General features: G+C 33.6%; 1 protein-coding gene across 1 annotated transcript in view; it reads left to right on the top strand.

Annotated features, from left to right (window-relative positions):
• Nucleotides 1-22,859, top strand: part of LOC149923553 (putative cationic amino acid transporter) — a 166,706-nt gene that overhangs the window by 96,812 nt on the left and 47,035 nt on the right. Inside the window, exons 2-4 of the mRNA XM_090160783.1 lie at nt 1,711-1,948; nt 3,414-3,567; nt 3,644-3,874. Of these exons, the coding sequence (XP_090016909.1) occupies nt 1,805-1,948; nt 3,414-3,567; nt 3,644-3,874 (529 nt within the window). The 5' untranslated portion in view covers nt 1,711-1,804. The remainder of the gene's footprint in view (nt 1-1,710; nt 1,949-3,413; nt 3,568-3,643; nt 3,875-22,859) is intronic.

Here is a 22,859-nt window from a genome sequence, read left to right as displayed (position 1 = left end):
TTCCACTCGCGTAACAGAGTATCCTCTTCTGTAATCTCCGAATAATGTTTACGGCAGGATAACCTCGCTCCATCCCCCATTCACTCTCTCGCTCTGGCTTTCTTCTCTATAAATAAGCTTTAAAATACTGAAATAACAGCTGCCGCGAAGAGTACTGAGCCTTTATGATCCGACGTGAGTGGAGAAAATTCGCTTCATTAAGTGAACTCGAGGAACTTGCAGGGTTGACTCTGCCGCCCCATAACGCCATTTATTTCACGCCATTGCCAATTACCAATGATCAGACGCCCAAAAGAAGTTTAGCTTCGGCTAATTTTACTTTCCGAAGCTACTTTCGATTTACCAAATAATCATTAAGTACGTTGACGAATAAAAGGTTATCCAGGACTTTACTCCACTACTAGCGCCATCTTTTAGCGGAAAATGTTGCCAAAATGGAATTACGTCACATTGAGTACAACCAGAAGCTTATAATATATATCTTATGAGAGAAGTATCCCTTTAGGCAGGAATCCATAGCTCTACTTGGAATGCTTATCGCGGCAGATTTTCGTCTAGATGTGGCCAAAAACATTTTCGGTTGCCATGGCAAATCGAATGGGTAGTGCAACGTCTCCTCTTGGGAAATTTCATATCTCATATAAATCTACATTACGCCCGACTTTGAACAAAATCGGCAATAAACACCTCGGGTACTCTCCTTTGTGAGTTGGTAGTAGCAAAAGTGACATAATTACTAAAAGTGTGACAATCCCTGTACTTTCGTATGCTAAAGGTTTAATGAATGCTCGACTCGAGATCGACCACATAAAAGACTATTTATTGTCGCCTTTCTGTATCTTTTTTTAGTCTATGGCGATAGCATCACCACAGAACGACGAAAAATAAAAAAATACACTAACTTTGACCAGTGCTACTTAGTTCCTCCGTTCCTCACTACGAGGCGTAATTTGTGGGTTTTAACTTCCTTCCCTCCCCAAGGCATACTTTCCCTTCTCCCCTCCCAACTTGTAATTCGCTCGTAACATTCATTAAGAAATAGGTCCGATGAACACACTTTTGGTAATTATGTCACTTTTGGTAGTAGTACATTTCGGCATTTGCATATTTTACTTCGTATTTTACGCAATATAGGGGGCTTAAATTATTTTGTTAAATTACTTATGATGAAGGTGATTAAGAAGTGCGTCGCTCGTATCTTACGCAATATAGGGGGCTTGACTTATTTTGTTAAGTTACTTATGATGAAGGCGATTAAGAAGTGCGACGCAATTTATAAGCTAATAAATATGGGAAAAATTTACCAATTTCAACTCCCATTTATTATTAAGTTATCACATTTAAATATAATTAAATAGATTTATGGAAGTCAAATGTTTTCGTAAAATATTAAATCCAGTCGAAACCGCGCTTCTAAATTGAATATTAAGGCGTTTGCCGATAAACAACTGGCTTAAATATAATCTCAAACTGGGATTCCAAGTACAACAAGAGAGTAGGGGAATAAGTCGGTTTGTTTAGAATCGTATTTGAGGGCAAAGCAAACTTTTAATTCAATTTGACGTTTTGCCCGGTTTAACGATGTTTGTGTATAATTAAACTTTGAAACGATCGTCATCTAGTGGGAAAGGATCAGAATCAGATGGGAAGTCGGGGAAATTTGAAAATACTTAATATCCGTGTGAAAAATCAATATTTCTTCCATTGCAGCTTCACGATTCCCGATGGACAATTAAAAGGGCAAAGTCAATAAAAGGCGTTTCAGGGAAGACAGCGAGCAGGGGAGGGAGAGCTGCCATCGAAAATGCTGTTTTCAAATCGACAGAACTGGCGCTCCCGGATGCTGATCCTGACCGGGAGGTTGCTGAGGACGAAGGACCCCAACGCTCCCGACGAAGGCGGCGGAGTCACCAACGCCCAACAAATTGGAACCAAACCCCAGTTACAAGTAAATAGCATCCCCCCGCCTCTTGTTATTAATTGAGATTCCTGAACGGGTCACGTGCTATCTGGATCACGGACTATTTACGATTTTTCCAATTAAATTACCCTTTCTTTGGCCTTCTTTCTTAATGCATTCTTCTATTCGGGGAATTAACCTTACCATTAGGAATGCCGCGTTGTTGTACTATTTACTAGAGAAGTTAGGCGAGTGACAAGAAGACATTAAAGGAATGTTTATGGAGGACCCATTCGAGGACACGAAGTTCAGAAAGAAGGTCCCTCGAAATTCACAAAAAAATAAAGGCAAATTCGGATCATTTTTTATTTCATTTTGAGGCATTATAAAAATAAGAGTTACAAAACAAACTGAAGCTAAGTTTATTTGCGTTCCTACAAGCAGTAGCGGCGCTACGATTAGGTTAAAATATCCTAAAATGACCTCAAAACATCCTTTATTCTAAAAATAACTTAAAATATCCGCAAATCTCCAGAAAATATCATAATATGACCTCAAATTATAATCTAAATGTAACTCTAAATAACCTAAAAATATCCTTCAATATCCTAAAGTAATCTCAAAACATCGAAAATTAGCCTCAAAATATCCTAAAATGGTCTCAATCATTAAAATATCCTAAAATGGTCTCAAACATTAAAATATCCTAGAAATATCTTAATATGGTCTCAAAACATATTAAAATATCCTCAAAATATCTTAATATGGTCTCAAGACATTAAAATATCCTCAAAATATCTTAATATGGTCTCAAGACATTAAAATATCCTAGAAATATCTTAATAGGGTCTCAAAACATATTAAAATATCCTCAAAATATCTTAATATGGTCTCAAGACATTAAATATCCCCAAAACATTAAAATATCCTCAAAGCATATTAAAATATCCTCAAAACATTAAAATATCCTCAAAACATTAAAATATCGACAAATTATCTTACTAAAGTATTAAAACACATGAAAATATCCTCAAAATATACTAAACATCATAAAAATTACCTTTAAATATTCTCAAATGGCCTGAAAATATCCCAAATATTACCTCAAATTATATTTTAAATACTACCTCCATTTGATGTACTTACAACCATTTTAAATTAAAAAGAGGGGCTAGTGACCTAACTGCTCGAAAACGGCTATAAAACGGAGCTAACCTATCACCGAAACAAATAGCTAGAAAAATTAGCTTTTTTTTCTAAAAACAATAATGTTGGAGGTACTATCTAAATTCCCGAGTCGGACATATTTCGCAAAGGCAGCAAAAATGAGGCGACCCGCGAAGATAATAACGTACAAATACGACCCGTAAAATCCTGACTCTGCAATTGCTTCATAACTGCGAAACTTTAGGCCAAGTTTCGAGAGAAGGATTCCCCGGGAGATAAATTAATTTTCTGCCCGACACGCGTCCTTGAAGTCCAAACTGAAAAAGGCCAAATCTAAATTTTGCAGAGATGTTTAACCACGGTGGATTTGACGTCCCTCGGCGTAGGCAGTTGCGTCGGCACTGGGATGTATCTGGTCGCTGGTATCGTCGCCTCCAAAACCGCCGGACCAGGAGTCATCTTGTCCTTCATCGTAGCGGCCCTAGCGGCCTTGTTCTCGGGTAAGTTGCTAACCAGGACCGACTAAAGAGCTCGTTTAGCCATCCGGATAATGGACTGTCTCGCGATTCTGTTCAGGTGTTTGTTACGCCGAGTTCGGAGTGCGGGTGCCACACACGACAGGCTCGGCTTACATGTACAGTTACGTCACGGTTGGCGAGTTTATCGCTTTTGTGATTGGTTGGAATATGATTTTGGAGTACCTGATTGGAACGGCGGCCGGGGCGTGTGCCATCAGCGCCTGCATTGACTCCATGGCGGGTGGAGCCATTTCCAGCGCAGTCAGAGGAGTCTTGGGAACCATGATGGGTAAGTTTTGGCGCTCTCAATTTTACATCTCTCTTCTTTACCACCAATTAGCGAATTGACGTTCTTCAATGAACCGTTCTCATGTTGACATAATGTCCTTTTTGATCATTTACCACAGTAACTGTGGGAATACAACGGGAGTGGGCGGAGATCAGTTGGATATCTAATTTTCGGCTTGGTAATGAATTTAAAGTTCGGGAATGGAAGGGAATATACTTTCCATCTGGTAGAAATAATTTTAATCGGGAAACGGAATTTCGGTAACGCGCGGGAAAATCTATGTCAAATGGAATGGGAATGATTGGAATACAAATCATAAATATTAAGTTTCCGTTCCATGGTAACAATATAACTAGTTAAAATTGTATAAAAGATCAGTTACTGCCAGGGGCGGCTTAAGGGCCGGGCAACCCGGGCAAATGCCCGGGGCGCCGTTTTGAGAGGGGCGCCAAAATTAAGTTGTGCACCTTTTTAGTTTACACCAAGAATTGAATTTGTTTATAAAATTTTTAAAGAAAGCATAACATAATTTGAAAAATCTTGAGCTAATTAGAAATACAAACCGTTTTCCCAACCAAAATGTCCAACATCGTCGATGATCGTTTTTTTTGCGACTATTTATTTTAAAATAGTAAATAAACCATAAAATTACGGTCCATAGTTCTGACGGATAAAGCATTTTCCTGGGATTTTCATTATAAACCAGGGTATATAATATGAAGAAGAAAAAGTGGTTGGGCGATACTACAAGAATAGAAGTGTGTCAGAATTTTTAGCCCGGTGTACCTAGCAACAGGGGGCATACCACCGGAGGCCTATCATCATAGTGCCCTACGCCAGCGTCCCCAAGCCCGGACAGGTGACAAATCCAGCATGGGTAGTAGCGTGGGGCTAGCCAGTAAGAATTTGCCTGTACACCGATTACGTAATCATTAATGAGTTCAGATGATTACGATGAGTACAGAATGATTACGATGAGTACAGAATGATTATGATGAGAAGATAATGATTACGATGAGTACACAGGCAACCCAAAACTTTAAAATTGTTACAGATGAGTAATTGAGTACAGGATAATTCCAATGAATAAGCGTGATTACAGACGATTACGCACTTTACAGATTATTACACGTGATTACAGATGAGTACGCGTTATTTCATAATGATTACGGTGATTACAGATGAGTACGCGTTATTTCATAATGATTACGGTGATTACAGATGAGTACGCGTTATTTCATAATGATTACGGTGATTACAGATGAGTACGAAGATTACAAATGATAACGGGATTAAAAATAAGTACAAAAGATTACAGAAAAATACGTAATCATTACAGTTAGGGTGTACACCGATTACGGGAAGTCGATAGCCCCTAGGGTAGTAGTACCCTACTACTTATGGTCGGACCTTTGACGCAAGCCACTCAACCCAGCAGAAGGTGCAGCAATGGGTGGACCAATTCTCACTACAGCCGTGCGAGTAAGAGTGGATGCTAAAGCAACTCCTTCCGACACCCTACCTACGTAGGTAAAAAGTCATACCCTTTGTAGAGAGCTCCTAAAGGGGAACGACGGGACACAGCGGTCCACATAACCCGGCACAGCTGGCCACGGAGATCGCGGTGTGACTCCATAAGGCCGGGAAACAGGACCAACGTGCCCTCACACGGAGGCCCGCCACCCCAGAGCAGGCTACCCAATCCGCCGAGGCGGCTAGTATACACGGACCCTCTCCGTTAGCCTGAGTCGAAGTTCAGTTTCCAGCCAAACCTGGCCGAAGTCGGAGGTGGAGATAGGACCATTTGATCAGAGCTAACATCTCCCAGTGCGCCACCGCCCTTATGGGTTACAAGAGCCGGACCCCGACTCCCCGGTAAACCCACCAGTTATTGCACACTCTAACCAATTTAGGGCCACAAGAATAGAAGGAAGCCCAAAGTAATACAGTACTTCTATGTACTTGCTTGCTATTTCGTTGTCCATTTATCCAGCTTTATGATAAATAAACTAGCAGGCCATTTTCAAGAATTCTATTTGTTTCTTAGACTATTATGAACCTGCATTTAATATTCTAAAATGCATTTAAATCGTTTTCGATGGCTAGTTCTTAAGCAGTCTATCGGTACGATTTAATCTGTCGTGTGTCCGTGGTTACCGTTAGTCTCTTCTATTTTACGCGCACGCGCAGAAAGCCATTTATTACTTTCAGTTAAATAGTTTTTGTTAGATAGATATTAATTAGAGTCACGTTGAATTGAATTAAGATGTCCGAGAAATAGAAGCATTCTGGTTCTTTTTATAAAAAAAAAGTAAATTAAGAGAAGCCGTTAAAGCAGAAAAGCAAGCGACAGCTTTTAAAAAGTGTAGGCCTTAAAAAAACCCGTAAAAAGTTTCTTAATTAAGTTGTTAAAGCAATTAATGTAATGAATAAAAGAATTAAGTTTACTAAGAACAACCCGTGAGTTAAAAATAAAAATATCCAGGGATTATTTTTATCTTTAACTCACGGGTTCTTTGTAAATTTAATTCTTTTATTTCACATATTAACCGTGATACAATTCAGTATGGACATTATAAATAATGTACTTAAGGTATACTAGTCTTGCCACCTTACCTAGTGTTTCAAGCTCCATGTAAAATGACCCTGTACCATAAAGAAGGTATTAAATACGTTTACACAAAGTATTTAGAAAGGGATTAAAGGGATTATTTATTGTTAGGAAAACGGTAAATTTATAATTTATTTAGTCTCAAAATAAGAGGGGCGCCAAAAATCCCCCTTGCCCGGGTGAAAAATATTTCTTGAGCCGGCCTGGTTACTGCATGGATTTAAAATCATTGTTTATTTACACGGAGCTTTCGGACCGCGGTCCTTCCTCAGCCAAACAATTTTTACAATAATGCTAAAATGAAATATTGAACATACATTTTCCTTATCAACAACTTGAACAAAGAATGAAGATTAAAAATTGCAAAAACCACTTCTTGTACAATAAAAAGTTTAAATCTTTAAAATTTGGATGACTAGTTTCGCCACCATTTTAAAGATTTAAATTTTAAAGATTTAAATAAACTTTTTATTGTACAAGAAGTGGTTTTTGCAATTTTTAATCTTCATTGTTTTATGTACAAGTGCCGTAAGTTACTTCTAACTTGAACAAAGTTACCCCTGGTGGTTTTTTTCCTTTTCTTTTTTTTCCCCTTCCCTCCCTAGATTTATAATTTAAAACTTCCCCAACCCATTGTGTTTACCGTTCCTCGGTCTAAATTTCATTTACCTCTATCATTAATATATATACAAATATTTAAACAGAAATGGAATGGGAAAGGTTGGAAGACATATATGTAAACAGAAATGGAATGGGAATGGTTGGAAGACATATTTGAACAGAAATGGAATGGGGAAGGTTGGAAGACATATATTTAAACAGAAATGGAATGGGAATGGTTGGAAGACATATATTTGAACAGAAATGGAATGGGAAAGGTTAGAAGACATATTTAAACAGAAATGGAATGCGAAAGGTTGGAATACAAATATTTAAATATTAATGGAATTGGAATGGGTGGAAGACATATTTAAACAGAAATGGAATGGGAAAGGTTGGAAGACATATATTTAAACATAAATAGAATGGGAACGGATGGAAGACATATTTAAACAGAAATGGAATGGGAAAGGTTGGAAGACATATATTTAAACATAAATAGAATGGGAAGGGATGGAAGACATATATTTAAACAGAAATCGAATGGGAAAGGTTGGAAGACATATATTTAAACAGAAATGGAATAGGAAAGGTTGGAAGACATATATTTAAACAGAAATGGAATGGGAAAGGTTGGAAGACATATATTTAAACAGAAATGGAATGGGAAAGGTTGGAAGACATATATTTGAACAGAAATGGAATGGGAAAGGTTGGAAGACATATATTTAAACAGAAATGGAATGGGAATGGTTGGAAGACATATATTTAAACAGAAGTGGAATGGGAAAGGTTGGAAGACATATATTTAAACAGAAATGGAATGGGAAAGGTTGGAAGACATATATTTAAACAGAAATGGAATGGGAAAGGTTGGAAGACGAATATTTAAACAGAAATGGAATGGGAATGGTTGGAAGACATATATTTAAACAGAAGTGGAATGGGAAAGGTTGGAAGACATATATTTAAACAGAAATGGAATAGGAAAGGTTGGGTAGATTGGTGAACTAACAAAGCTAGGCACCCACTGGTGGCGAATTTAAAGGGCTTGTAGAAGACAGCAGCCTTTCTGTGTATTAATGGTAGACGGTCAGCTCTTTACCCACCTTCAGAAAAGAAGGGTTATAATCCTGATTGACACACCCCACTTTTCTATGGGTGGTGAACTAGTAAAGCTAAGACATCACTGGTGGTGAACGTGTAAAGCTATAGAGAGTGGTGAATATGAAAAGGTCCAGACTGTACTCCGCTAAAATGAAAGGCTTGTAGAAGGCAGCAGCCTTTCTCTGTATTAATGGTGGAATGTCAGCTATTTACGCACCTGCAGAAAAGAAGGGGTATAATCCTGATTCGCAGTCCCCGCTTTTTCCCCACTTGCATGAAACGCGTACGTTTCTCCGATACTATTGTACACGTTACACCTTACGAATTAAGAAATAAACAACATTTTAATATGCAAATTAAATTTAAATTTGAACCACTTATTTTCCCGGTATTATTAAATTGGGGAATGGGGTGGTGAATGTTACAGTGCCGTAATTTTATGACGATTATTTTTAAATTTCCGTGGCATCCAAGAATAGAAAAGTCTCCATCAAAAATTTAGTAAATTCAACTAAATCCTAAAACAAGTCATTGTGTGGGACACATGTGAGCATACGAATAGGACATGCAAACAGACTTTTAACAGTTATATAAGCTTAATCAATTGATAATTGTTAGGAGATTTTTCATTGCATTACATACTTTAATTTAAGGAAGTAAAGCCCAGTTCACACTATACAATTAATTGGGCCACTTAATTGAAACCAAATAATTGTAAGCAAGAAAATTGTACAGTGTGAACAGAAAAAGTTGGAATTATGGTTACAATTTTTCTGTTCACACTATTCAATTTTCTTGCTTACAATTAGTTGGTTTCAAATAAGTGGCCCAATTAATTGTATAGTGTGAACTGGGCTTTACTTCCTTAAATTAAAGTATGTAATGCAATGAAAAATCTCCTAACAATTATCAATTGATTAAGCTTATATAACTGTTAAAAGTCTGTTTGCAGTGTGAACTGGGCTTTAGTTAACTAAAAGCTTTCTGTATAACCAAGAACCATGTAAGCGATTCTTTAATACAATTCTCCTCGTCCCTAGTCATTTTAGTCGCGATGGTATTCCTTTTACCAGGAATCCATACCTCTACTTGGAATGCTTATCGCGGCAGATATTCGTTTTGATGTGGCTGACGGTTTTTGTGACGTCACTATGTTCACTTAACAAGCAACTATACGTGAGAGGGGAGCGTGCGCAAAGGAATTTTTTCTATCATAGGTGGGGCCAAAGCCGTCAGAGTGATATTACTATACGCGATACGGCAGGAGAAGCATTCCAAGTAGAGGTATGGATTCCTGCTTTTACAGAATATACAACCTAAACACCTTCAAAAGCGAAGTGGAATTGCATGTCCAAAATACATTCCTAATTGTCAAAACCTTTACAAGCGGTAGAATGTGACTGGATTTATTGAAGACGAGCTTAGCAACCCCAAATCTTTTCGTTATCGAGGAAAAGCACTTTTCTTTCTCGCTTTCCTTTAATACGGTTTTCGGTGCTTTTATTGTTTCCAAAAAAAAACCTTAAAAATTTCATTATCGAAAAGATCTAAAGTGGTGAACCAAGAATGTTTTCAGGTGCACAGAGAATACGCGGGTAGCACCATGTTCGCCACTTGATTCCCGGAAGAGAAATCACGCCCCTTCGCCTTACCGCGTGTACTATTTCCCCCTTTCTGTCGGTAAGCGGGAAGGTTCCCAGGCTCTCACTAGGTGTAGGTGGAGGGTATCTTCCGGGACTCGTGAAAACAGAATCTATAGTTGCAGCTACGTATTAACCCGAATAAATTCTTCGTATTTCAAATTCTTCGAGATTCCTCGGCATCGAAGCGCCACTTTCAAAGGACAAGAATTTGTATTAATCATTCTTGATTCCCTTTTTCCGTTGAAGGCCCGTAATCTATTCACTTTGGAGTTTCTCGGGGTGGCTGTAACGCTCTGAGACGAGGGACGTGTGGTTTGGACAACCGCTCTTATTATCTGTCAAAACGAGAGTCTCCGTAATTGGATAAAATAGAAAAATTGTGTCAGAATTTGTTCTAAGCTTATTCTTCCATGAACGAATCGAACGTTACTGATCTTTCTATAAAAGTTTTTTTGGCGAATTTGACTCGTGTAATAGGTTTTTCAACAGAGCTAGAATTAGTTGGGACACTCAATTTGTACTTGAAATCGTGTGTCGAATTCATTTTATTGGAATCGCAATATATCTAATTCAATTTACTAAAATGTGCCAAATTCAATGACTAGAAATAGAATGGCGAATTCAATGACTAGAAATGGAATGGAAAATTCAATGACTAGAAATGAAATAGAAAATTCAATGACTAGAAATGGAATGGCAAATTCAATGAGTAGAAATGGAACGGCAAATTCAATGAGTAGAAATGGAACGGTGAATTCAATTTGTAGAAATGGAACGGCAAATTCAATGACTAGAAATGCAAATTCAATTAGTATAAATGAAATGGCAAATTCGATTACTAGAAATGGAATTGCAAATTCAATTAATAGAAATGATATGACAAATTTAATTAATAGAAATGATATGACAAATTCAATTAATAGAAATGATATGACAAATTCAATTAATAGAAATGATATGACAAATTCAATTAATAGAAATGATATGACAAATTCAATTAATAGAAATGATATGACAAATTCAATTAATAGAAATTATATGACAAATTCAATTAATAGAAATGATATGACAAATTCAATTAATAGAAATGATATGACAAATTCAATTAATAGAAATGATATGACAAATTCAATTAATAGAAATGATATGACAAATTTAATTAATAGAAATGATATGACAAATTCAATTAATAGAAATGATATGACAAATTCAATTAATAGAAATTAAATTTTAAATTTAATTACTAGAAATTAAATGTTTAATTCAATTACTAGAAATTAAATGTTAAATTCAATTAATAGAAATGATATGACAAATTCAATTAATAGAAATGATATGACAAATTCAATTAATAGAAATGATATGACAAATTTAATTAATAGAAATGATATGACAAATTCAATTAATAGAAATGATATGACAAATTCAATTAATAGAAATGATATGACAAATTCAATTAATAGAAATGATATGACAAATTCAATTAATAGAAATTATACGACAAATTCAATCATTATATAGTTATTGAATGGAAATTCAATTTACTAGAAATGGAATGGCAAATTCAATTACTAGAAATGGAATGGCAAACTGAATTACTAGAAATTAAATGTTAAATTCAATTACTAGAAATGGAATGGCAAACTGAATTACTAGAAATTAAATGTTAAATTCAATTACTAGAAATTAAATGTTAAATTCAATTACTAGAAATTAAATGTTAAATTCAATTACTAGAAATTAAATGTTAAATTCAATTACTAGAAATTAAATGTTAAATTAAATTACTAGAAATTAAATTTTAAATTTAATTACTAGAAATTAAATGTTTAATTCAATTACTAAAAATTAAATGTCAAATTCAATTACTAGAAATTAAATGTTAAATTAAATTACTAGAAATTAAATGTTAAATTCAATTTACTAGAAATGCAATGACATATTCAATTACTAGAAATTAAATGTTAAATTCAATTTACTAGAAATGCAATGACATATTCAATTACTAGAAATGCAATGACATATTCAATTACTAGAAATGCAATGACATATTCAATTACTAGAAATGATATGACAAATTCAATTAATAGAAATGATATGACAAATTTAATTAATAGAAATGATATGACAAATTCAATTAATAGAAATGATATGACAAATTCAATTAATAGAAATGATATGACAAATTCAATTAATAGAAATGATATGACAAATTTAATTAATAGAAATGATATGACAAATTCAATTAATAGAAATGATATGACAAATTCAATTAATAGAAATGATATGACAAATTTAATTAATAGAAATGATATGACAAATTCAATTAATAGAAATGATATGACAAATTCAATTAATAGAAATGATATGACAAATTCAATTAATAGAAATGATATGACAAATTTAATTAATAGAAATGATATGACAAATTCAATTAATAGAAATGATATGACAAATTCAATTAATAGAAATGATATGACAAATTCAATTAATAGAAATGATATGACAAATTCAATTAATAGAAATGATATGACAAATTCAATTAATAGAAATTATATGACAAATTCAATTAATAGAAATGATATGACAAATTCAATTAATAGAAATGATATGACAAATTCAATTAATAGAAATGATATGACAAATTCAATTAATAGAAATGATATGACAAATTTAATTAATAGAAATGATATGACAAATTCAATTAATAGAAATGATATGACAAATTCAATTAATAGAAATGATATGACAAATTCAATTACTAGAAATTAAATGTTAAATTAAATTACTAGAAATTAAATTTTAAATTTAATTACTAGAAATTAAATGTTTAATTCAATTACTAGAAATTAAATGTTAAATTCAATTACTAGAAATTAATTGTTAAATTAAATTACTAAAAATTAAATGTCAAATTCAATTACTAGAAATTAAATGTTAAATTAAATTACTATAAATTAAATGTTAAATTCAATTTACTAGAAATGCAATGACATATTCAATTACTAGAAATGCAATGACATATTCAATTACTAGAAATGCAATGACATATTCAATTACTAGAAATGCAATGACATATTCAATTACTAGAAATGCAATGACATATTCAATTAATAGAAATGATATGACAAATTCAATTAATAGAAATGATATGACAAATTCAATTAATAGAAATGATATGACAAATTCAATTAATAGAAATGATATGACAAATTCAATTAATAGAAATGATATGACAAATTCAATTAATAGAAATGATATGACAAATTTAATTAATAGAAATGATATGACAAATTCAATTAATAGAAATGATATGACAAATTCAATTAATAGAAATGATATGACAAATTCAATTAATAGAAATGATATGACAAATTCAATTAATAGAAATGATATGACAAATTCAATTAATAGAAATTATATGACAAATTCAATTAATAGAAATGATATGACAAATTCAATTAATAGAAATGATATTACAAATTCAATTAATAGAAATGATATGACAAATTCAATTAATAGAAATGATATGACAAATTTAATTAATAGAAATGATATGACAAATTCAATTAATAGAAATGATATGACAAATTCAATTAATAGAAATGATATGACAAATTCAATTACTAGAAATTAAATGTTAAATTAAATTACTAGAAATTAAATTTTAAATTTAATTACTAGAAATTAAATGTTTAATTCAATTACTAGAAATTAAATGTTAAATTCAATTACTAGAAATTAATTGTTAAATTAAATTACTAAAAATTAAATGTCAAATTCAATTACTAGAAATTAAATGTTAAATTAAATTACTATAAATTAAATGTTAAATTCAATTTACTAGAAATGCAATGACATATTCAATTACTAGAAATGCAATGACATATTCAATTACTAGAAATGCAATGACATATTCAATTACTAGAAATGCAATGACATATTCAATTACTAGAAATGCAATGACATATTCAATTACTAGAAATGCAATGACATATTCAATTACTAGAAATGCAATGACATATTCAATTACTAGAAATGCAATGACATATTCAATTACTAGAAATGCAATGACATATTCAATTACTAGAAATGCAATGACATATTCAATTACTAGAAATGCAATGACATATATAATTACTAGAAATGCAATGACATATTCAATTACTAGAAATGCAATGACATATTCAATTACTAGAAATGCAATGACATATTCAATTACTAGAAATGCAATGACATATTCAATTACTAGAAATGCAATGACATATTCAATTACTAGAAATGCAATGACATATTCAATTACTAGAAATGCAATGACATATTCAATTACTAGAAATGGAATGGCAAACTGAATTACTAGAAACTAAATGTTAAATTCAATTACTAGAAATGGAATGGCAAACTGAATTACTAGAAATTAAATGTTAAATTCAATTACTAGAAATGCAATGACATATTCAATTACTAGAAATGGAATGGCAAACTGAATTACTAGAAACTAAATGTTAAATTCAATTACTAGAAATGGAATGGCAAACTGAATTACTAGAAATTAAATGTTAAATTCAATTACTAGAAATGGCAAGTTCAATTCAATTTACCAGAAATGGAAATTATGGAACGTTATATTCAGTTCACCTTATTTGTTTTGTGAAATCGGGAAAGTGACAGATTAACTAACAATCAGCCCCTTACGCGTAGCCTTATTAAGTGTTGCTGATCCTTCACTTTTAAATTTAACTTTAAGTGTCCCATTTACCATCCTGCCCCTATCCTTAAGCCTACTTAGCTTCATTGTTCATGCTTTTCTGTTAACAGAACGATATAAGAAAAATCTCGAATGCAAAATTGATTATCTACTGCAAAGATCTAACTTGAAATAAAGATACAGCCACCGGAATTCAATAGATTAACGACTTGATACGAAAAGAAAGTTTCTTAAAGCGATGCCTCCGCACATCCAAATGATCTAATACCAAGAATGAATTCAATTTAACAGAGAATATGGGGCCGCAACTAAAGCCTCTGCTTTCATGATTCCCGGGAGATATTCTCCGCCTACACGGAGAGAGCCTGCGATCGTACTTCAGTGTCTTCCCCCCTTACCAGTAAAAGGGGTAAATATTACACGAGCAAAGGCGGAGGGGCGTGGTTTAGCTTACGGGAATCATGAGGTGAACAATATGCTGCCCACATATTCTATGTTACCCGAATATATTCTTAGTAGGTAATACTATACGACGGAAACCGATAAAGAAAACAATCGATCATAGCCCCCTAAAAAAACCACCAATTTTCTTTCCATGGCCAGACAGACCACAATTTATACTACTGAAAATGTACTAAATATTCGTGTAAGGAAACGAAGAAAAACTAATATTCGGACAAAGATTATGGCCCTAGTCAAAATGATAAAACGAAGAGAATTACAGGCTCTTTAAACAACAAAGAAACGGAACAGAAAATGCATCAAATTATTCTTCCTACGAACCGGAAAAAAGCAATTCTTTTCAGGCTGAAAAATAGAACTTTGGCCTTTCGTCGTAGATGGCGCCAGAACTATACTCTGATAAAGATACTCATTTAATCATTTTCATTTTGGTTGACACCATTGTCGAAGAGAGACCAGCCCCTTTATATCCGCAAACTTACTCCCAGGGTATAGAGGGAGTACAAGTCCTTTCGTTTCGCTTCGTCATTGTCTGTTCTAAGAATATAGAGCCCTTTATCTAGAGGTGCAGGACAGTGGCGTAGACAAGGGGAGTTTCCGGTCCAGACCCCCCTTGGACCTACTTTTGACTGTACTAAATATCCACCCCCTTCTCAACCCCTTCTTAACATTCACATACTTCGACCCCACCCCTTGATGAATTTCTGACTACGCCACTGGGGCTGGAGGTTAAACTTCACCGTAATTTGAGAATTAAATTAACAATAAATTAAAATTAAATTAAAATAAAAAATAAATTAATATGAAGTAAAAATTAAGAATAAAATTAATATGAAATAAAAAGTAAGAATAAAATTAATATTAAATAAAAATTAAGAATAAAATTAATATTCAATAAAAATTAAGAACTAAATGAAATTGATAATTAAAATTAAATTAATGTTAAATTAATTAAATAAATATGAAAATATTATTTGTTTACTTTCGTCGTGAAATGTTTTAAGAATATAACGAAAGATGGCGACTTTAGCGCCGGAGCATATTTGAGCCTTGAGTAACTTGTTTCTTACCCTTATAACGACGTCCATTTAACGTGCGCCAATCGGCAGAAGTCACGGATCCGGGAAAAAAATGATATTTTGACTAGGATTTTCGCGTAGATTTGGATCTAATGTGACCTACCCCATTATTTTCGAAACACTCTCGTTAAAAGGGAAAATTGGATTTTAGGTCGTATTTTTATCTAAAGTGATCTACCCTCAATTATTTGGCGCCGGATTTCATGTAGGAGAAAAACTACTATTTTTAGAGAGGTGCCGGAAAATTTACTACTATTTCGAGATCATTAATTATTCGACGCGGGGAATAAAAGCGAAGAGAATAATAATAGGAAAATTTGAAAACGTGTCGAGGTTCTAGTTACAGGTTCGTTCTCTTTCTAATTAGTTATAAATAGGAACTTCTATTGTTAGCCGCACGCGAGAACAACGGTAATTAAGCTGTACTCTAAAAACCAAAGAAATAAAAGTCTCGTTCTTCTCAAGTGTTGCTTAATTTCCCGACACCTCTCATAAAGTATAAAAGACGCGACATATAATCCGACACATCTCATAAAGTATAAAAGAAGCGAGATATATAATGGTTTTAAAACACAAAAAGAATCACCTTTAACATTATCAAAAGGATTTATTAATCAGGCCCGTAGCCAGCGAGGGGGCCTAAGGGGACCGGGCCACCTCAAAAATAATTTGTGCCCCCTCTAAAAAATCTGATAGTGCCCCATCGTGCCCCACTCAAAAAGTCTCGGTGCCCCTTAAAAATAGCATTGTAACCCTAGAAAAATATCAAAGTATATTATTATATTAAGCAGGAATCCATACCTCTACTTGGAATGCTTATCGCGGCAGATTTTCGTCACGATGTGGCTGACGGTTTTTTTGAAGGCACTATATGTGAACTTAACAAACAACAACGTGAGAGGGGAGCGCGCGCCAAGGCGATTTTTTCCCTCGTAGGCGGGGCCAAAGCCGTCGCAGTGATCTTATCATACGCGATACGGCAGGATAAGGATTCCAAGTAGAAGTATGGATTCTGGTATTAAGTTAAGTTAAACAGTCCAAACTATGTTTTTTACTTTGGTATACCTTGCTTTATTATATTAGTATCACTTCCACCATTTGAAGTTGAAAATGTTAGCTGTAGCAGAAACAGTAATATGGCACGTAATCCAGTAAAAATATTGATTGGACTAAGATTAATTTTCCGTAGTACTGTAGTCTATATGCTATTGTACGGTGTCGTCGTTTATTCAGCTTTACCCAAGTATATTAACTACGGCTCATTTCACTTTATTCCCTCCGTGTAGTGACATACTATGCTTCACAAAAATAGAACGTTTTCAATTTGTTCTCAGCTTACATCATTTTATTTTCGCTATTGGCTCAAGTGAGATTAATCAAGTCGCTGTAAGTCCAAGTATGGATAAATGTGTGGTAAAAACAAAGAAATTAAGACCAAATTAATCTGATTGGAAATTCAACTTTGATTTAACTTTTATATAAATTTAATTTATGTCTATTTAAACCACGTGTTCCAATGTCTCTCGCCAGGAAAAGGAAAATAAAATTTATTATTATTATTATTTATTATTATAGACCGTGTGGACCTATATATAAGCTCATTTCAAAGTAGTCATAGCCTCATAGGTCTTAGTAGTCATAGCCTCATAGGTCTTAGTAGTCATAGCCTCATAGTTCTTAGTAGTCATAGCCTCATAGGTCTTAGTAGTCATAGCCTCATAGGTCTTCGGAAATAAATTGATTTTTAGGGTGCCCTCTTTGGAATTTGCCGGGCCACCTCAACTGAAAAATCCTGGCTACGGGCCTGTTATTTACACTTAGGAAGAATGACTATGTTGAAAGGATTTTAGCTCCCAATGAACCCTCACGCTCGATACCTGGATGGTACGATAGATGTCGCTTTCGGCCGGTTTGGCTGGGTTTCCAAAGCAGGGGATTAAATAACTGCCGTATATTTGCAACGTCGCTATTGAAGAACTAGTCTCTCGAATTTAACACGTTCACCGTCTTACGACCGAGCCTTTTTAACATCAATAAACATCTTTTTGATTGGACCAAAATTAGTTAAAATATTAAAAGGTACACACCTACAACTACATAGTGTTAATTAACAAATATTGTTGTAGATTACGTATTTTAAAAATATTAAAAGGTACACACCTGCAACTACATAGTGTTAATTAACAAATATTGTTGTAGATTACGAATTTTAAAAATATTAAAAGGTACACACCTGCAACTACATAGTGTTAATTAACAAATATTGTTGTAGATTACGTATTTTAAAAATATTAAAAGGTACACACCTACAACTACATAGTGTTAATTAACAAATATTGTTGTAGATTACGTTTTTTAAAAATATTAAAAGGTACACACCTACAACTACATAGTGTTAATTAACAAATATTGTTGTAGATTACGTATTTTAAAAATATTAAAAGGTACACACCTACAACTACATAGTGTTAATTAACAAATATTGTTGTAGATTACGTATTTTAAAAATATTAAAAGGTACACACCTGCAACTACATAGTGTTAATTAACAAATATTGTTGTAGATTACGTATTTTAAAAATATTAAAAGGTACACACCTACAACTACATAGTGTTAATTAACAAATATTGTTGTAGATTACGTATTTTAAAAATATTAAAAGGTACACACCTACAACTACATAGTGTTAATTAACAAATATTGTTGTAGATTACGTATTTTAAAAATATTAAAAGGTACACACCTGCAACTACATAGTGTTAATTAACAAATATTGATGTAGATTACGTATTTTAAAAATAAAGTTACAAAACTTGTATTTATTTTCTACGGTTAAAGGGAATATAACCTCAGGTATTTGGTGTGGAACACCAACGTTTGCAGCTCTGGCCGCTCTTGCCTTAGGCTTTAAAAAAGTTTGGCGCCACTGTACAGAGAAATTTGAAAAATTGAAGGGGTCTTCCATAAAAATTGCTTTGCAGGTTATATTCCCTTTAAACTCAAAAATCGCCGGGTTGCGGCTACGATAGGGGGCGATACCTTATCGGGTCTTTTCGGTGTAATACGGAATAGCATCCAAGGGGTTTGCTTGAAGTTTATAATAAATTAGTTTTTTCACCCTATTGTAATAAATCCGTAGTGATTTTGTTATGAATCAGTAAGTAGTGTTTTTGTAATGAATCAGTAAGTAGTGTTTTGTAATGTATCAGTAAGTAGTGTTTTTGTTATGAATCAGTAAGTAGTGTTTTTGTAATGAATCAGTAAGTAGTGTTTTTGTAATGAATCAGTAAGTAGTGTTTTTGTAATGAATCAGTAAGTAGTGTTTTTGTAATGAATCAGTAAGTAGTGTTTTTGTAATGAATCAGTAAGTAGTGTTTTGTAATTAATCAGTAAGTAGTGTTTTTGTAACGAATCAGTAAGTAGTGTTTTTGTAACGAATCAGTAAGTAGTGTTTTTGTAATGAATCAGTAAGTAGTGTTTTTGTATAGAATCAGTAACGTTAGTAGTGTTTTTGTGTAGAGTCAGTAACGAGTAGTGTTTTTGTAATGAATCAGTAAGTTGGGTTTTTACAATAAATCAGTAAGTAGGGTTTTAGCCATGAATCAGTAAAAAGCAGGGTTTTGGCAATGTATCAGTAAGAAAAAGGGGGTTTCTAATGAATCAGTAAAAAGTAATGTTTTTGGTAATGAGTCATTAAAAGGTAGTGCTATTGTAATGAGTCAGAAAGATGTAGTGTTTTTGGTAATGAGTCAGTAAGAAGTAGTGCTTTTGCCATGAGCCAGTAAAAAGTAGTGCTTTTATAATGAGTCAGTAAGAAGTAGTGTTTTTGGTAATGAGTCAGTAAAAATTAGTGCTTTTATAATGATTTAGTAAGAAGTAGTGCTTTTATAATGATTTAGTAAGAAGTAGTGTTTTTGCCATGAATCAGTAAAAAGTAATGTTTTTCGTAATTAATTAGTATGTAGTGTTTTGGCCATGAATCAGTAAAAAGTAGTGCTTTTGTAATGAGTCATTAAGCTGTAGTGCTTTTTAATTAATCAGTAGGCATTTACTCCCTTATCATCAAACCTTTAAAACTGACGCCATCTAGTGTAAGTAAAAGTATTAAAATTGACCCTCTAAGAACTTCGCGTATGTCTCTTTTCCTGTAAGTTATTTATGAATCTTTCCATTTTATGCTATTTATGGGTGAATCGAATTATAGACTTTAAAAAGTTTTAAACGCGAAAGTAGGTGGGTTCCATTGCCTTTCAGGACCACGTTCATTTTCTTTCTAATTTTTGGTGGAGCACGCAACACGCGATGGAAATGATAAATCACTCGCGACGAGCGCTAGAGAAAGTGTAAGCGATAGGGCGAGACCCCCCTAATGACGATTGTTATCGGATATTTTACAGAGAAGCCAGACTATTAATAATTCGCTCATCTTCAACACTCGCGAAAAACTCTTCTTCGACTCGAACTAAAAGAAAATATGATCGAGCACCAAACTGGAAATCGTTATTAACCGCTCTCGGGGTCTCGCGAATTGACAGCGATTGTGATCCAGGAAATAATCTATGACATGATATTAAACATTTTTGTCATCTATAAATAACCCAAGTTCATGAAAGAGAAAAACTAATAATTTTTTTTGGAATAGATGTTTCACTAAAATTATAAGAATGTTTTAGTGTTGTAAGTTGGAAAATATTAAGCGGAAACGTTTCCGGAAAATGACCGAGGCCTTTTTTCCGGAAATTTTCCATATTTTTCCGAAAAAAATAAAAAAGTTTTAATTCCATGATTAGTCTAAAAGGGTTTGCAAATTTAAATAAAGCAGCATTTTCGCCTAAATTTTTCGAATCTAAAAGTAAAACTAAACCTCTAGATTAGCTTTAAACTGATTAACAAAGTAACGCTATTAATGAAAATATACTAAAATCTTATGATTAAAATTAATTTCAATAGACCTCTGCTCGAACCAGAAATTCTTAATTTTTTATTTATTTGTATTATTTCGGTCATACAATAATCAAAATTAAGGGTTGAAACTGTAATAAATAATATACACCTATAATCTATAAGGCACTATAAGAATTAACAACGATAGCTAAAATGTGCTTAAATTAAATAATTTATATAAAATTGTAACCCGGCCACTGGTAATTGGCTTTACAAGTAGGTAAGGGACTTATACTAAATGTGCAGTAGACACACCAGGGGGTACACGGCCTACATGTACCTTTATATTTTTATAGGGGCCCCAAATCCTTACCAAATGGGATCCAACAAATTAGCGAAAACTTTTGGGTGATAGTGTAATTTCACTTCGTAGCTTTGGCCATGTCCGCCATTTTGCACGGGTTTTTCTCTCTCTGCGAAAAACTATGGATGACGTCGGGTCACGGGAGACTGAAATCACGGAATAGACAGTACATTCTTGTTCAAAATAAATACATTGGTTTTTTTTTCAAGCTGAAGACAACTACTGAGACTTCATTTATAAATTGTGTTTTCCATGGCAATGCCAAACATTAAAAGAATTAAATAAGTGAAAACCAATTTAAATAAATGAAACTAAGAAATTTGAAAAATATTACTAACAAACCAATTGTCAGGGTTTGTTTTCTCTTCAAAATTCTGGCAGCGTGTTTGTTGGTGTTGATTTTACTTAAGCGTCACTAGCGAAGGTTCTCAGAGATTAAATATATTTGAATAGTTTTCTACATTATCGGCAGATGTCACTGTACAGATTTAGGGTTTAGTAAATGTTTAAGGTTATCATAGCATTCTGTTGGGAATGTTGCAAAACAATAATTCAAAATGAGTTACAGGGAAACAATCAAATGTTTGTTACTACTAATGCCTATTATTGATATTAGAATGGGGGTGGCGGAGTGGTCAGCACTTTCGCCTCGCAGCAAGAGGAGCCGGGCTCGTCCTCCAATTGTTTGCTTTCAAAACTGGTATAATTTGGAAATCCGCGATAGTTTTAGTTTTATATTCTTCAGTCGGAAAACTCGACACAATTTCTCAAATGTAGCAAAGACCATATAAAATATATATAGTCTACTGCTACTAGTGTGCATTCCGAGCAATTATTTAGTGGGGCAATGGGCAAACATAATTGTGGATCCCCTTCACAACCGACTTAGAGGAGAAACGGCAGAAAAGCCGGTGCTGTAAATAACGCCCCGACTGACTCCGCAATGTGGGGGGGGGGCTTCCACCGAGGGGCCTCCAAGTTGCCTATGGGATTGGGTACAGTCCAACCGCGCGAGGCCTTGTCTAGTTTTTTCTCTTGTCAGCTCAAGCTAATGTTTTACTTGCTTCAAATATTTCTTTATGTTTCAACAGGCGCGCCCAAAACTTTATAAATACAACCACAATAACCGTCGCATAAATATCCAAACAACGTGCACAATGAAAGTAACATACTGAAGTTTGAAAAGTATCGATACACGTGTTTTATAGCAGATCGTTAAACCTTGTAAATCTGAATTGAAAGTTTTTAAGGTAAGGCTAATTCGTTTGCATAATATAATCGCTGCCCTTTGTAGTTTTTGTCTAGAAAATCTAAAATTTCAACTTACGCATTTGCTTACATTTCACAAATGACAATGCTTATTGAACGAAATAATATAGACTCCATTTAGAACGATATACTCAACTGAAATCAAAACGAGTCATAGAAATCCCGTCTTTATATTTTTCAATGAATTGAGGCAGGGGCGTAGGAACCAGGGGGGCAATGCCCTTCCCTAGAATTTTGCTGGGAGGGGCATTGGTCAG

This window comes from Leiobunum rupestre, chromosome 10 (genome assembly GCF_980474605.1).
Source record: "Leiobunum rupestre chromosome 10, qqLeiRupe1.1.hap1, whole genome shotgun sequence".
NCBI lineage: Eukaryota > Metazoa > Arthropoda > Arachnida > Opiliones > Sclerosomatidae > Leiobunum > Leiobunum rupestre.
Note: the sequence above shows the minus strand (reverse complement) of the source record. Positions and strands in the feature narration are given on the sequence as shown.